The sequence below is a fragment of the Ylistrum balloti genome, unplaced genomic scaffold, assembly GCF_031769215.1.
Source record: "Ylistrum balloti isolate Yb309-2 unplaced genomic scaffold, AGI_CSIRO_Ybal_v1 Utg370448, whole genome shotgun sequence".
NCBI classification, from domain to species: Eukaryota; Metazoa; Mollusca; class Bivalvia; order Pectinida; family Pectinidae; genus Ylistrum; species Ylistrum balloti.
Window position 1 is genome coordinate 1643368 of NW_026782298.1, and position 15553 is coordinate 1658920.

General features: G+C 36.2%; 1 protein-coding gene across 1 annotated transcript in view; it reads right to left on the reverse strand.

Moving 5' to 3' along the window:
• Positions 1 to 3902: 3902 nt before the first annotated feature.
• Positions 3903 to 15553, reverse strand: part of LOC132554859 (fibrillin-2-like) — a 40740-nt gene continuing 29089 nt past the window's right edge. Inside the window, exons 17-22 of the mRNA XM_060219182.1 lie at positions 11047 to 11181; positions 10383 to 10511; positions 9793 to 9816; positions 5956 to 6122; positions 5541 to 5676; positions 3903 to 4023 (exon numbers count right to left, since the gene is read on the reverse strand). Coding sequence (XP_060075165.1) covers positions 3946 to 4023; positions 5541 to 5676; positions 5956 to 6122; positions 9793 to 9816; positions 10383 to 10511; positions 11047 to 11181 — 669 coding nt within the window. The 3' untranslated portion in view covers positions 3903 to 3945. The remainder of the gene's footprint in view (positions 4024 to 5540; positions 5677 to 5955; positions 6123 to 9792; positions 9817 to 10382; positions 10512 to 11046; positions 11182 to 15553) is intronic.

A 15553-nucleotide genomic window follows, 5' to 3' on the forward strand; every position in this document is an offset into this window, starting at 1 on the left:
GTACTGTATACATAATTTCCGTGTTCACTATACATAATTCCGTGTACCCTATACATAATTCCGTGTACTGTATACATAATTCCGTGTACCCTATACATAATTCCGTGTACTGTATACATAATTCTGTGTACCCTATACATAATTCCATGTACTGTATACATAATTCCGTGTACTGTATACATAATTCCGTGTACCCTATACATAATTCCGTGTACTGTATACATAATTCTGTGTACCCTATACACAATTCTGTGTACCCTATACATAATTCCGTGTACCCTATACATAATTCAGTGTACTGTATACATAATTCCGTGTACCCTATACATAATTCAGTGTACTGTATACATAATTCCGTGTACTGTATACATAATTCCGCGTACCCTATACATAATTCCGTGTACTGTATACATAACTGTTCACTATACATAATTCCGTGTACCCTATACATAATTCCGTGTACTGTATACATAATTCCGTGTACTGTATACATAATTCCGTGTACCCTATACATAATTCCGTGTACCCTATACATAATTCCGTGTACTGTATACATAATTCCGTGTACTCTATACATAATTCCGTGTACCCTATATATGTATCCGTGTACCCTATACATATTTCCGTGTACTCTTTACACAATACCACCTATAAACAAACAAACACATTAACTTTTAAAAATGTTTTAATCACTGAACTCCCTTGGACGGAATGATATAATACACGTTATTTCAAAGAGGTTAGGACAGAAGAACCAAAATAAAAATAAGCACTATTATATAACATAAACACATGATCCGAGTAATAACACCTTTCCTCCCTCCATGAAATGTCATGATATGTATTTAAAGCAAACAACAGGTACCTGTTAACGTGGAGGTCACACTAAACATCTGTTGAACTATTTTACAGTGCGTGTCTACAAACCACCTGTGTGCAAAACTAACACACATATATAGATATAATACTGACTCAACACTAAAAAATGTTTGACAACGTCCTCGTACATAAACAGGACCATCTCAGTTCATCAGAGTTAATAACACTGGGATGGTTACATTATTGTACCACAAAATCTTCGTTGGTTGTGCTACAGAGGACTGGGACCTTCTGATCAATGTAAGGTAGGTGTTGGGACTTAAATAGATCTATATTGTACAGGTACTATTGTATAATCATGTTTTAAAAAAGTCTAAATAAAGGCAAGGTTGATATTTTAAAAATGTTTATATGACTTAAATGAATTAATTATATGCTCTATATCCTTTCGCATTCTTTACAACAAAACAAAACCTGGAATCTCGACATTGGAAGGTTATTTTTTCCAAAATATGTATTTTCGGACCACAGAAATTATCTCCGATTTGGCCTCTTTATATTACATTGGACGGACACGGACCGCTGATTTTGGCCCCTAAATCATTGGACGGATACGGACCGCTGATTTTGGCCCCTTAATCATCGGACGGACACGGACCACTGATTTTGGCCCCTAAATCATTGGACGGACACGGACCGCTGATTTTGGCCCCTTCATCATTGGACCGACTCGGACCTCCGATTCAATCCCTAAATCATCGGACGGGTTTATCTTATATTTTGAAAACATATTATAATTCCATAAAAAAAAAATAATATGAAATAATAATAATTAAAAACGAACATTTGGACGGATTCAGTTACATAATTCCGAAATATTTCATTCATCATGAAGCTGTATCACACTTCGGAACACCTTCTTAAAGTATGGCCGGTTCAACCTATTGACTATCATGGAATTTTGACTTAAAGGGGCGACACCACAGGACCCTGCTAAAATGACGGAGAGTGAGAGCAACATACACAGAACCTATAAGCATTTAATGAAGCTTTGATATTTTTTAATTCGATACTACCTAGCGGGGATTATCTTTAAATCTTCCTGTAAAACTCAATAATCCGGACAACAGCCCCCAATTCAGTCTCTAATGCTAAAAGTTAACTTGAATAAGTCGATTAAAAATAAAATTAATATAATGTGTGAAAGTGCCTGTATTTTTGTACGAGTTATCTCCCTTCATATTTGCTTCTTCATTTTAATTGATTCTACTTTCTACTTAATTTTAGTCACCCACGAGAGATCTTAAATTTTACACTAACTGAATCTACTTTACACTTTTTTTGTCAATAACATTTATTGAAAAGAAAATGAAAAATATAATTTGTATGTACAGCTAATGAATTTCTTACAAAAAAATCCTTCCATACCAGCCTATCTGGATCGTGGATATGCTACTATAAATAAAGATATCACATGAACTATGGGCAAAAAAACATGGCAAGACTATCACAAGTATTTTGATATTGTGCTTTGAACATAATGAATAAATAAGTAATATATATATAATGTACGTACTGGTCCAATGGGATAACTAAACAATGTGGAATAAATTTTTTACAGATAGAATGGAATGGTGTTTACTGAAAATCACAGAAAAGAAATAAACACCGTCTACTGACCAACAAGATCTCTCCACAATGAGCATAGCTAAGGATATAACGTCAGCTATGATAAACAACGGAATGACGTCACTCTGAGTGAGAAATTCTAATTAGGAGCATTTCTGATATGGTTAAATATTGATATAGTATTCGTAGAATACTTTTGCACGACCAGGACTTTCACAAATTTACAATGATTGTGAAATTAATTCAATACATCGAGGCAATATATGTACATGTAGTTCATGACCGTACTGTACACTGTATATAGACAATATTTTCGTTGTACGTTCATAAGTATTACAGATATTTTTCACACCAAACATGCAGTTTCATCACAATACTTTTAAACTGATCATTGATAAAAATGAGAATTCCTAAAATAAGCGTACAGGTCCATCCTTTGTACAGATACTGTTATGGAGATTTCTTCTTATATGACAATATACATTGTAGAACAATGAGCTGCAATGATATATTTTCAAAAATCTACAAAATTTCGAACTAATATTCTTAAATAAGTCGATAGATATGGCACGTCAGGAACGATACAGTATACTAGGGAAATATATATCTAATTTCATATATTATACACACCAAACAATCGTTTGAGGCAACAATGAGTTGTTCCCCTTAGATAAACAATGGCCGGATTGCTTCCCTTTGTTGGATGAGGCAGACAAGACACTAAACATGCTGTCGATCTCCTTGACATTAAAACCACCAGCTTATATCCCACGACACACATTGGTATCTTTATATACATTGAATGTTGGTGGTAAACACATAGAATTTTACCATTGTAACACGTTACTACAGTGAAAATATACGAAGTCACGTGTATTACCAGCTCGAACAAAGTCACGTGTATTACCAGCTCGAACAAAGTCACGTGTATTACCAGCTCAAACAAAGTCACGTGTATTATCAGCTCAAACAAAGTCACGTGTGTATTACCAGCTCGAACAAAGTCACGTGTACAACCAGCTCGAACAAAGTCACGTGTATTATCAGCTCAAACAAAGTCACGTGTGTATTACCAGCTCGAACAAAGTCACGTGTATAACCAGCTTGAACAAAGTCACGTGTATAACCAGCTCGAACAAACCCATGTGTATTACCAGCTCGAACAAAGTCATGTGTATTACCAGCTCGAACAAAGTCACGTGTATTACAGGCTCAAACAAAGTCATATGTGTATTACCAGCTCATGAACTGCCATCGGCGTAAGGGATGGATATTGTTAGTTGTGTAGACATATTTGGATTGCTTTCTTTCCCTCACAGTTCATTCTAGATATGATCAACGACATAACTCCCATGGCCTCCAAAGATTGGTGTGGGGATATTACGATATATTTTACATCACCGATTCTATCGTGACGATGTCACAGTTGCTATGGCAACAAAGTTGTTGCTAAAAATACCGCCGTTTCATACTGACAGTTCTGTTGGTATGGTAACTTTAGAGCATCAAGTCACCGTTGTTATAATGGTTTTCTATGAAGTGGAGCACTGCTTCGTGACAATACCGGAACTGGTCCTGTAGAGAGAGAAAACAGAGTTAACTCCCTTAAATAATATCATACTTCGTGTTATCAAGAGAATATTAATGGATAAAGCTATATAGATTCGGGTATTCATTTCAGACTAGACATTCGCTATATTCGATATAACACGAGGACAGATTTAATACTCACTATATTCGATATAACACGAAGACAGATTTAATACTCACTATATTCGATATAACACGAGGACAGATTTAATATTCACTATATTCGATATAACACGAGGACAGATTTAATACTCACTATATTCGATATAACACGAGGACAGATGCGATACTCACTATATTCGATATAACACGAGGACAGATTTAATACTCACTATATTCGATATAACACGAGGACAGATTTAATACTCACTATATTCGATATAACACGAGGACAGATTTAATACTCACTATATTCGATATAACACGAGGACAGATTTAATACTCACTATATTCGATATAACACGAGGACAGATTTAATACTCACTATATTCGATATAACACGAGGACAGATTTAATACTCACTATATTCGATATAACACGAGGACAGATTTAATACTCACTATATTCGATATAACACGAGGACAGATTTAATATTCACTATATTCGATATAACACGAGGACAGATTTAATACTCACTATATTCGATATAACACGAGGACAGATTTAATATTCACTATATTCGATATAACACGAGGACAGATTTAATACTCACTATATTCGATATAACACGAGGACAGATTTAATACTCACTATATTCGATATAACACGAGGACAGATTTAATACTCACTATATTCGATATAACACGAGGACAGATGCGATACTCACTATATTCGATATAACACGAGGACAGATGGGATACTCGTTATATTGCGTATATACTCCATATAAGCGGCAGACATACAATTTTCTGTATACCATGATGGCAGACGCAATATTCATTAAACACGAAAAAATCTGAGCACAGACTCGATACTTGCTATACTCGAAATAATTTGAGGACAGACCCGATACTTTACTCGAAATAAATTAAGCACAGACTCGATATTTACTTTACTCGAAATAATCTGAGCACAGACACGATACTTACTATACTCGAAATAATCTGAGGACAGACTCGATACTTGCTTTACTCGAAATAATCTGAGGACAGACTCGATACTTGCTTTACTCGAAATAATCTGAGCACAGACACGATACTTACTATACTCGAAATAATCTGAGGACAGACTCGATACTTGCTTTACTCGAAATAATCTGAGGACAGACTCGATACTTACTATACTCGAAATAATCTGAGGACAGACTCGATACTTGCTTTACTCGAAATAATCTGAGGACAGACTCGATACTTGCTTTACTCGAAATAATCTGAGCACAGACCCGATACCTTATATACTCGAAACAATCTTAGCACAGACTCGATACTTTACTCGAAATAATTTGAGCACAGACTCGATACTGGCTTTACTCGAAATAATCTGAGGACATACTCGATACTTACTATGCTTGGTATAACTTGTGGACGCCGGACCCTCATCTGGTTGACAGTGTGGACCAGGCTGACATTTTCCTCGGTCTGTACTCTCTCCACTGCAGCCGCCACAGTACAGTACAGTCCGCTCCTCTCTGCTCCATTCCTGGGAAGACAGACATATATATATATACTTCTTGCAGTTTTAGCCCAGTAACAAAAGTGGAATCTATCAAATGTATATTGTGAACATGTTGTAAACTTCTGATGGGTCTCATTCTGTACGTTTCAAGTGTCCTTGTACTGTTAGCAATAAACAAACAAACTTGACGAGACTACCCTCGACATTTTCAAATTTAGACTGCCGATATAAAACAAACTGGAGTATACCGCTTACATATCCTCAATATTTCGGACATCTAAACGTCCTTCAGGTGTTTCTTACATGCAGTGTAAGATGACTGGCTTCGCTTTGTCTCCAGCTGTAGTCGCCTGCCACTCCCGGACGTCGTCAATCATGTTGAGGAGGGCGGGAAGATTGGAGGGAAGGAGACGGCCGTCCTCCCATCCAGTGTACTGGTACTGCCGAACCTCAACACTTCCCTTGTCTTCCTGTAACACAGGATAGGTCTACTATGACGAACAACAGGGATCAGTGTTAATCAATAAATGTTATACAAGGAACAGTTATAATCAACTGTAACACAAGGATCGGCATCAATTTTAATGCTGCAACATGAGAACCATTATGCATTTATTACATGTGTTTACATAGCACAGGGAACGGGTAGCATAGAGAACAGTATGTGACCATGGCAACGCAGGGAACGGAACACAGTTTGGTGAGTGTAGGTACATAAGGATATAGTTTGGTGTGTGTAGGTACATAAGGATACAGTTTGGTGATTGTAGGTACATAAGGATATAGTTTGGTGATTGTAGGTACATAAGGATATAGTTTCGTGTGTGTAGGTACATAAGGATACAGTTTGGTGATTGTAGGTACATAAGGATATAGTTTCGTGTGTGTCGGCACATAAAGTAACAGTTTGGTGTCTGTAGGTACATAAGGATATAGTTTGGTGATTGTAGGTACATAAGGATATAGTTTCGTGTGTGTCGGCACATAAAGTAACAGTTTGGTGTCTGTAGGTACATAAGGATATAGTTTGGTGTGTGTCGGCACATAAAGTAACAGTTTGGTGTCTGTAGGTACATAAGGATATAGTTTGGTGACTGTAGGTACATAAGGATATAGTTTGGTGAGTGTCGGCACATAAGGATATTCTTTGGTAGGTGTCGGCACATAAGGATATTCTTTGGTAGGTGTCGGCACATAAGGATATTCTTTGGTAGGTGTCGGCACATAAGGATATAGTTTGGTGAGTGTCGGCACATAAGGATATTCTTTGGTAGGTGTCGGTACATAAGGATTAAACTAAAAATGCATGGAAGTAGATGAAGGGCTATAGTTTTGTTATAATGATAATGCGACACTTCGCCTTCCTAAGATTCACTAAAATATAATTGGAAGTAAACCAGCCAGGATGCTAGTTATGACTATCAACAACATATCCAACAATTAAACGTGTACCAATCCGATGAAAAAACAAACAGATATCAATCAATTATAAGACCACCAACCAGATTTCAACCAATCAGATGCTACCTAAACAGAGGTCACCCAAACATATATTAAATGTCAACCAATTAGATATTAATGAAACAGAGGTCAACCAATCAATTATCACCAATCAAAAATGTCCACCAATCAGATAACAAACAATCAGATTTTAGTCAAACAAATGTCAAAAAATTTTATATTAACCAATCACCAAGCTCGACATCTTCTCACTGACGGACATATACGTGTAATTTGATATTCCACGGACAATGAATAGCTACAAAAATAATGCATGAAAACGCACAAGGCACAAATCGATCTAACTAACGACTTACACAAAAAAAAAAAACGATGAGAAAACGACAGGAAGCATTTAAGAAGCAAAAAAAAAAAAAAAAAACCCAACACTTTTTTAATATTAATTCTTTGTGTCACTTAATCCGCATATCGTTCTCGATTTTCTTTGTCTTTCCTATACAATTATATTGTTATTATAACCATTTAAACGTCTATAACAAAAAGTTGTATATTTCTAGTCAGTTTGGCTTCTTTTTCAATTCTTCATGTGTCAATGTAAGATATCTGCTTTGTTCTAAATATGTCCGATATCTGTGATAGTTCCCGTTCCCTTTCCTGAGGGAACTGGGTTTGTGATACGCCGTCCAAACACGTGACAATGTAGAGGGACACGAAACTCAATGCAGAATCATGGTCAAACTGCTTAAAACTGGTTAAAACGTGGATCTACTTCGCTCGGATCTAAAATCTTAATTTTATGTGAAAGGGACTTGATTGTCAGACCGCTTCGTACAGATCCAAACCTTTCAAATACCATGTCCATGTAAGGTCATGTAATGTTATTTCTACAAAGACAATCTGTCGAGTTGAGCAGGAGGTTACGATGTAAACATGATGGGAGATGACATCACATTGGTCTCCTCACGAGGTTACGATGTAAACATGATGGGAGACGACATCACATTGGTCGCCTCACGAGGTTACGATGTAAACATGATGGGAGATGACATCACATTGGTCTCCTCACGAGGTTACGATGTAAACATGATGGGAGACGACATCACATTGGTCGCCTCACGAGGTTACGATGTAAACATGATGGGAGACGACATCACATTGGTCGCCTCACGAGGTTACGATGTAAACATGATGGGAGACGACATCACATTGGTCGCCTCACGAGGTTACGATGTAAACATGATGGGAGACGACATCACATTGGTCGCCTCACGAGGTTACGATGTAAACATGATGGGAGACGACATCACATTGGTCGCCTCACACGTTCTTGTATTGAGTCACATGTCATATTTCACTCAGAGGATATGATCAGCATGATACCGAAATATACGTCTCCTGATGAGAGTTTACATCTTTGATAACAAGATCACTTAAGACAAGAGTAAACTGAGACTTAATTTCTTGAGAAACCTGAAGACGGTTATACCATCTAGGCCGTAAGCAGTTCTTTAAGGACAAAACAGCTATGTAATGCAGTTTAGTTTGCTATTTTCCTCTGCTGTGTCTAGCTTCGGTGTCCATCATTTGTGAGTCTTTTGTACAATCTTATTGGTACGTCACAAGTTGTAACAATCTGGGTGAAAACAAAGCACAACAAGCATAGCGATAAACAGTAATCAGAAAGCTGACCATTCCCATTTTGTCAATATTACATTACCTATTGTGCTGAGGTTTGCCAATGACTTACTGTCCGTTTAAAATGACAGTTTTGAATGCAGCAGATTAAGACTATTGACAAGTCGATCCTATGTTCGACATGATGGTAAAAACTCGATTTGTTGCACTCTTTTTCTGTGATATTCTTTATGATTTTAAATACCGCGGTTAAAATAATTCAACAGAAAGGTATTTCAAAGTGGAATGATATAAATATCGTGTAGACAAAACTTGTGTTTTAGTGTGATGTACAAGATAAATTTAGCTTGGTATTATTTCAGCGTGTAGCTAAGACCTCATTCCATTTACATGTATGCTCTCACAGAATCAACAGGAACTGTTCGACAACCCTATGAAAGCCTATTCCGGCCACGTTGTATTTTATTTGTTATAGTAACTCGAAATTTCGAGTTAGTAATCCGAAATTTTGAGATATTAACCCGAAATTTCGACATAGCAACTTGAAAATTTGAGTTAGTAAGTCGAAATTTCGAGTTGTTATTACTTACTCTAAATTTCGAGTTGCTATCTCAAAATTTCGCGTCGCTAACCCGAGATTTCCAGTTGCTATCTCAAAATTTTGAGTTGCTAACCCAAAATTTCGCGTTGCTAACTCGAGATTTCGAGTTGCTATCTCGAAAGTTCGAGTTGCTATCTCAAAATTTTGAGTTGCTATCTCGAAATTTCGAGATAAGACAAAAAACACAACGTGGCCGGAATACGCTTCCGTAACGACCTCCTTTTTCAGACAATTAAACTTTTATCGTTTCATAGTTAACTTTAATGGAGTGATGTATCCTAGTAAGCGAGTTATTTTGGAGATTTGGATTTAGCCTTGGTACAGACCTTATAATGGACTCTGTAATATGGAAATATACCAATGCAAATAATGAAAAAACAAAAGTGCTCTGCCTACACCTACTATCAACATGGCGACAAACTCACACCAGGTGGCGTACTTACCTCTCCAATGTCCCGTGCTAATGCCTGTCAATACCATAACTAGAGTTATCTCCCAGTAATACAAACTTGAATCTTTCAGTGAGTGAGCTTTTCAATAGGGGGTATATAATTTAAACTAAAAGTATTTGGCTATACAATTTCATGCACTTGTGAAAATTACATATAAATTGTCATCAATCATTAGGAAGATTTCAAAACAAATTACATAAAAGATCGTTTTTATTTCATTTTGGTTTACAAAATCGCATTATATATTCTGTAAAGTTCCAAAATACCTTTATTTCATAGCTCTAACCATTAAGTCATCACAACGTAGGCAACATAAACGACAACTTTTTATTTCAATGACTAGAGTAAAATCGGAAATTTATACAGATGTGTTTTAGGATCAACTGTTTCCTAATTACAGTTAAGTACAAGAAGTATTTTATTCTGTCGATCTTCATCCACTGTGACTTAATATTGAGTCTCCTCTTATAGAACTGAAAATACACTGGTCAGACGACTGAGTCATATTTCACTGGTATATACTTGTACCTAGTGAAAGTAGATGTTAAACAGTACAAACACGCACGATCTCAGTAACTTACCTCAACATCATACCGGAATTCCATCGTTAGAACTATGTATCCGTCCTTGACCTCCTCATCAGTGACCTTGATCTGGAACGGCCCACAACCCATCTGTTGGTTTAGGCCTCCCCAGTAGTGTTGATGTTTCTGGAACAGCAAGTGTACATTTCAGCTTGTGATTATGATATTTCTTTCGTAACATTTTCTCTTTTTCCAGCCACTGGACCGAACATCAAAGTTTGGAGATCCAGAATCTGGCATTATAAAAATACCGCTTTAATTCGTTACCTTGTCAGTTGTCAGAATCACATGTGAAAGTTGCCTGCCCTTACTTTGTCATTTGTCAATGTCACGTGTGAGAATTGTGTGTCCATACCTTGTCAGTAGTCAGTGTCACGTGTGAGAGTTGTCTGCCCTTGTCTTGTCGTTAGTTAGTGTCACGTGTGAGAGTTATCCGTCCTTACCTTGTCACTTGTCAATGTCATGTGTGAGGGTTGTCTGTCCCTACCTTGTCATTAATCAGTGTCACGTGTGACAGTTGCCTGCCCTTATCTTGTCACTTGTCAGTGTCACGTGTGCGGGTTATCCGTCCTTACCTTATCATTAGTCAGTGTCATGTGTGAAAGTTGTCTGCCCTTACCTTGTCATTAGTCAGTGTCATATGTGAGTTTCCAGACCTTACCTGGTCCCCGCGGAAGGCGTTGTTCATCATGACAATTGTGCGACACTCCTCCTGGTAAACGAGGCGACAAAAGTCCACTACGGTCCGGTTTTGGGGAAACTCAGTGACGATGTAAGCGTACTTTTCCTTGAAAGTCTGAAAAAGAGTAAATGTTGACTTAGTCGCACTATTCTACTGTATCAAATATACAATCTTATTAGCTAACAACAACATTTTTCTGTCCATAATTCTTCATGCAAGACGACATTTGAATTTATACATAAGCGTGAGATATGGCGATTACAGTATCAACGTCCACGTTGTCAGAAGATGGAAATCATACCGGAGGAATTTACAGTATACTCTGTAGACCTATATACATCAAGTGTTAAAGATAATGTGTTGAGAGTGTGTAGATAGTCATCAAGTGTTATTGATAATGTGTTGAGACTGTGTGGACAATTATCAAGTGTTATAGATAATGTGTTGAGAGTGTGTGGACAATTATCAAGTGTTATAGATAATGTGTTGAGAGTGTGTGGACAATAATCAAGTGTTATAGATAATGTGTTGAGACTGTAGACAATCATCAAGTGTTATAGATAATGTGTTGAGAGTGTGTGGACAATTATCAAGTGTTATAGATAATGTGTTGAGAGTGTGTGGACAATTATCAAGTGTTATAGATAATGTGTTGAGAGTGTGTGGACAATTATCAAGTGTTATAGATAATGTGTTGAGAGTGTGTGGACAATTATCAAGTGTTATAGATAATGTGTTGAGAGTGTGTGGACAATTATCATGTATTTTAGATAATGTGTTGAGACTGTGTGGACAAAGTGTTATAGATAATGTGTTGAGAGTGTGTGGACAATTATCAAGTGTTATAGATAATGTGTTGAGACTGTGTGGACAATCATCATGTATTTTAGATAATGTGTTGAGACTGTGTGGACAAAGTGTTATAGATAATGTGTTGAGAGTGTGTGGACAATTATCAAGTGTTATAGATAATGTGTTGAGAGTGTGTGGACAATTATCAAGTGTTATAGATAATGTGTTGAGAGTGTGTGGACAATTATCAAGTGTTATAGATAATGTGTTGAGAGTGTGTGGACAATCATCATGTGTTATAGATAATGTGTTGAGAGTGTGTGGACAATTATCAAGTGTTATAGATAATGTGTTGAGAGTGTGTGGACAATTATCATCTGTTATAGATAATGTGTTGAGAGTGTGTGGACAATTATCAAGTGTTATAGATAATGTGTTGAGAGTGTGTGGACAATTATCAAGTGTTATAGATAATGTGTTGGGAGTGTGTGGACAATTATCATGTCTTATAGATAATGTGTTGAGAGTGTGTGGACAATTATCAAGTGTTATAGATAATGTGTTGAGACTGTGTGGACAAAGTGTTATAGATAATGTGTTGAGAGTGTGTGGACAATTATCAAGTGCTATAGATAATGTGTTGAGACTGTGTGGACAAAGTGTTATAGATAATGTGTTGAGAGTGTGTGGACAATTATCAAGTGTTATAGATAATGTGTTGAGAGTGTGTGGACAATTATCGTGTGTTATAGATAATGTGTTGAGAGTGTGTGGACAATTATCAAGTGTTATAGATAATGTGTTGAGAGTGTGTGGACAATTATCAAGTGTTATAGATAATGTGTTGAGAGTGTGTGGACAATTATCGTGTGTTATAGATAATGTGTTGAGAGTGTGTGGACAATTATCAAGTGTTATAGATAATGTGTTGAGAGTGTGTGGACAATTATCAAGTGTTATAGATAATGTGTTGAGACTGTGTGGACAATTATCATCTGTTATAGATAATGTGTTGAGAGTGTGTGGACAATTATCAAGTGTTATAGATAATGTGTTGAGAGTGTGTGGACAATTATCGTGTGTTATAGATAATGTGTTGAGAGTGTGTGGACAATTATCAAGTGTTATAGATAATGTGTTGAGACTGTGTGGACAAAGTGTTATAGATAATGTGTTGAGACTGTGTGGACAAAGTGTTATAGATAATGTGTTGAGACTGTGTGGACAATCATCATGTATTTTAGATAATGTGTTGAGACTGTGTGGACAAAGTGTTATAGATAATGTGTTGAGAGTGTGTGGACAATTATCAAGTGTTATAGATCATGTGTTGAGAGTGTGTGGACAATAATCATGTGTTATAGATAATGTGTTGAGAGTGTGTGGACAATCATCATGTGTTATAGATAATGTGTTGAGACTGTGTGTGTTATAGATAATGTGTTGAGACTGTGTGGATCAAGTGTTATAGATAATGTGTTGAGAGTGTGTGGACAATAATCAAGTGTTATAGATAATGTGTTGAGACTGTGTGCACAATTATCAAGTGTTATAGATAATGTGTTGAGAGTGTGTGGACAATTATCAAGTGTTATAGATAATGTGTTGAGAGTGTGTGGACAATCATCATGTGTTATAGATAATGTGTTGAGACTGTGTGGACAATCATCATGTATTTTAGATAATGTGTTGAGACTGTGTGGACAATTATCAAGTGTTATAGATAATGTGTTGAGAGTGTGTGGACAATTATCAAGTGTTATAGATAATGTGTTGAGAGTGTGTGGACAATTATCAAGTGTTATAGATAATGTGTTGAGAGTGTGTGGACAATTATCAAGTGTTATAGATAATGTGTTGAGAGTGTGTGGACAAAGTGTTATAAATAATGTGTTGAGAGTGTGTGGACAATAATCAAGTGTTATAGATAATGTGTTGAGAGTGTGTGGACAATTATCAAGTGTTATAGATAATGTGTTGAGAGTGTGTGGACAATTATCAAGTGTTATAGATAATGTGTTGAGAGTGTGTGGACAATTATCAAGTGCTATAGATAATGTGTTGAGAGTGTGTGGACAATTATCAAGTGTTATAGATAATGTGTTGAGAGTGTGTGGACAATTATCAAGTGTTATAGATAATGTGTTGAGAGTGTGTGGACAATTATCAAGTGTTATAGATAATGTGTTGAGACTGTAGACAATCATCAAGTGTTATAGATAATGTGTTGAGAGTGTGTGGACAATTATCAAGTGTTATAGATAATGTGTTGAGAGTGTGTGGACAATTATCGTGTGTTATAGATAATGTGTTGATAGTGTGTGGACAATTATCAAGTGTTATAGATAATGTGTTGAGAGTGTGTGGACAATTATCATGTGTTATAGATAATGTGTTGATAGTGTGTGGACAATTATCGTGTGTTATAGATAATGTGTTGAGAGTGTGTGGACAACTATCAAGTGTTATAGATAATGTGTTGAGAGTGTGTGGACAATTATCGTGTGTTATAGATAATGTGTTGAGAGTGTAGACAATTATCAAGTGTTATAGATAATGTGTTGAGAGTGTGTGGACAATTATCGTGTGTTATAGATAATGTGTTGAGAGTGTGTGGACAATTATCGTGTGTTATAGATAATGTGTTGAGAGTGTGTGGACAATTATCGTGTGTTATAGATAATGTGTTGAGAGTGTGTGGACAATTATCAAGTGTTATAGATAATGTGTTGAGAGTGTGTGGACAATTATCGTGTGTTATAGATAATGTGTTGAGAGTGTGTGGACAATTATCGTGTGTTATAGATAATGTGTTGAGAGTGTGTGGACAATTATCGTGTGTTATAGATAATGTGTTGAGAGTGTGTGGACAATTATCAAGTGTTATAGATAATGTGTTGAGACTGTGTGGACAAAGTGTTATAGATAATGTGTTGATAGTGTGTGGACAATTATCGTGTGTTATAGATAATGTGTTGAGACTGTGTGGACAAAGTGTTATAGATAATGTGTTGAGAGTGTGTGAACAATCATCAAGTGTTATAAATAATGTGTTGAGAGTGTCTGGAAAATTATCGTGTGTTATAGATAATGTGTTGACAGTGTGTGGACAATTATCGTGTGTTATAGATAATGTGTTGAGACTGTGTGGACAATTATCAAGTGTTATAGATAATGTGTTGAGAGTGTGTGGACAATTATCGTGTGTTATAGATAATGTGTTGAGAGTGTGTGGACAATTATCAAGTGTTATAGATAATGTGTTGAGAGTGTGTGGACAATTATCAAGTGTTATAGATAATGTGTTGAGAGTGTGTGGACAATTATCAAGTGTTATAGATAATGTGTTGAGAGTGTGTGGACAATTATCATCTGTTATAGATAATGTGTTGAGAGTGTGTGGACAATCATCATGTATTTTAGATAATGTGTTGAGAGTGTGTGGACAATTATCAAGTGTTATAGATAATGTGTTGAGACTGTGTGGACAATCATCATGTATTTTAGATAATGTGTTGAGACTGTGTGGACAAAGTGTTATAGATAATGTGTTGAGACTGTGTGGACAATTATCAAGTGTTATAGATAATGTGTTGAGAGTGTGTGGACAATTATCATCTGTTATAGATAATGTGTTGAGAGTGTGTGGACAATTATCAAGTGTTATAGATAATGTGTTGAGAGTGTGTGGACA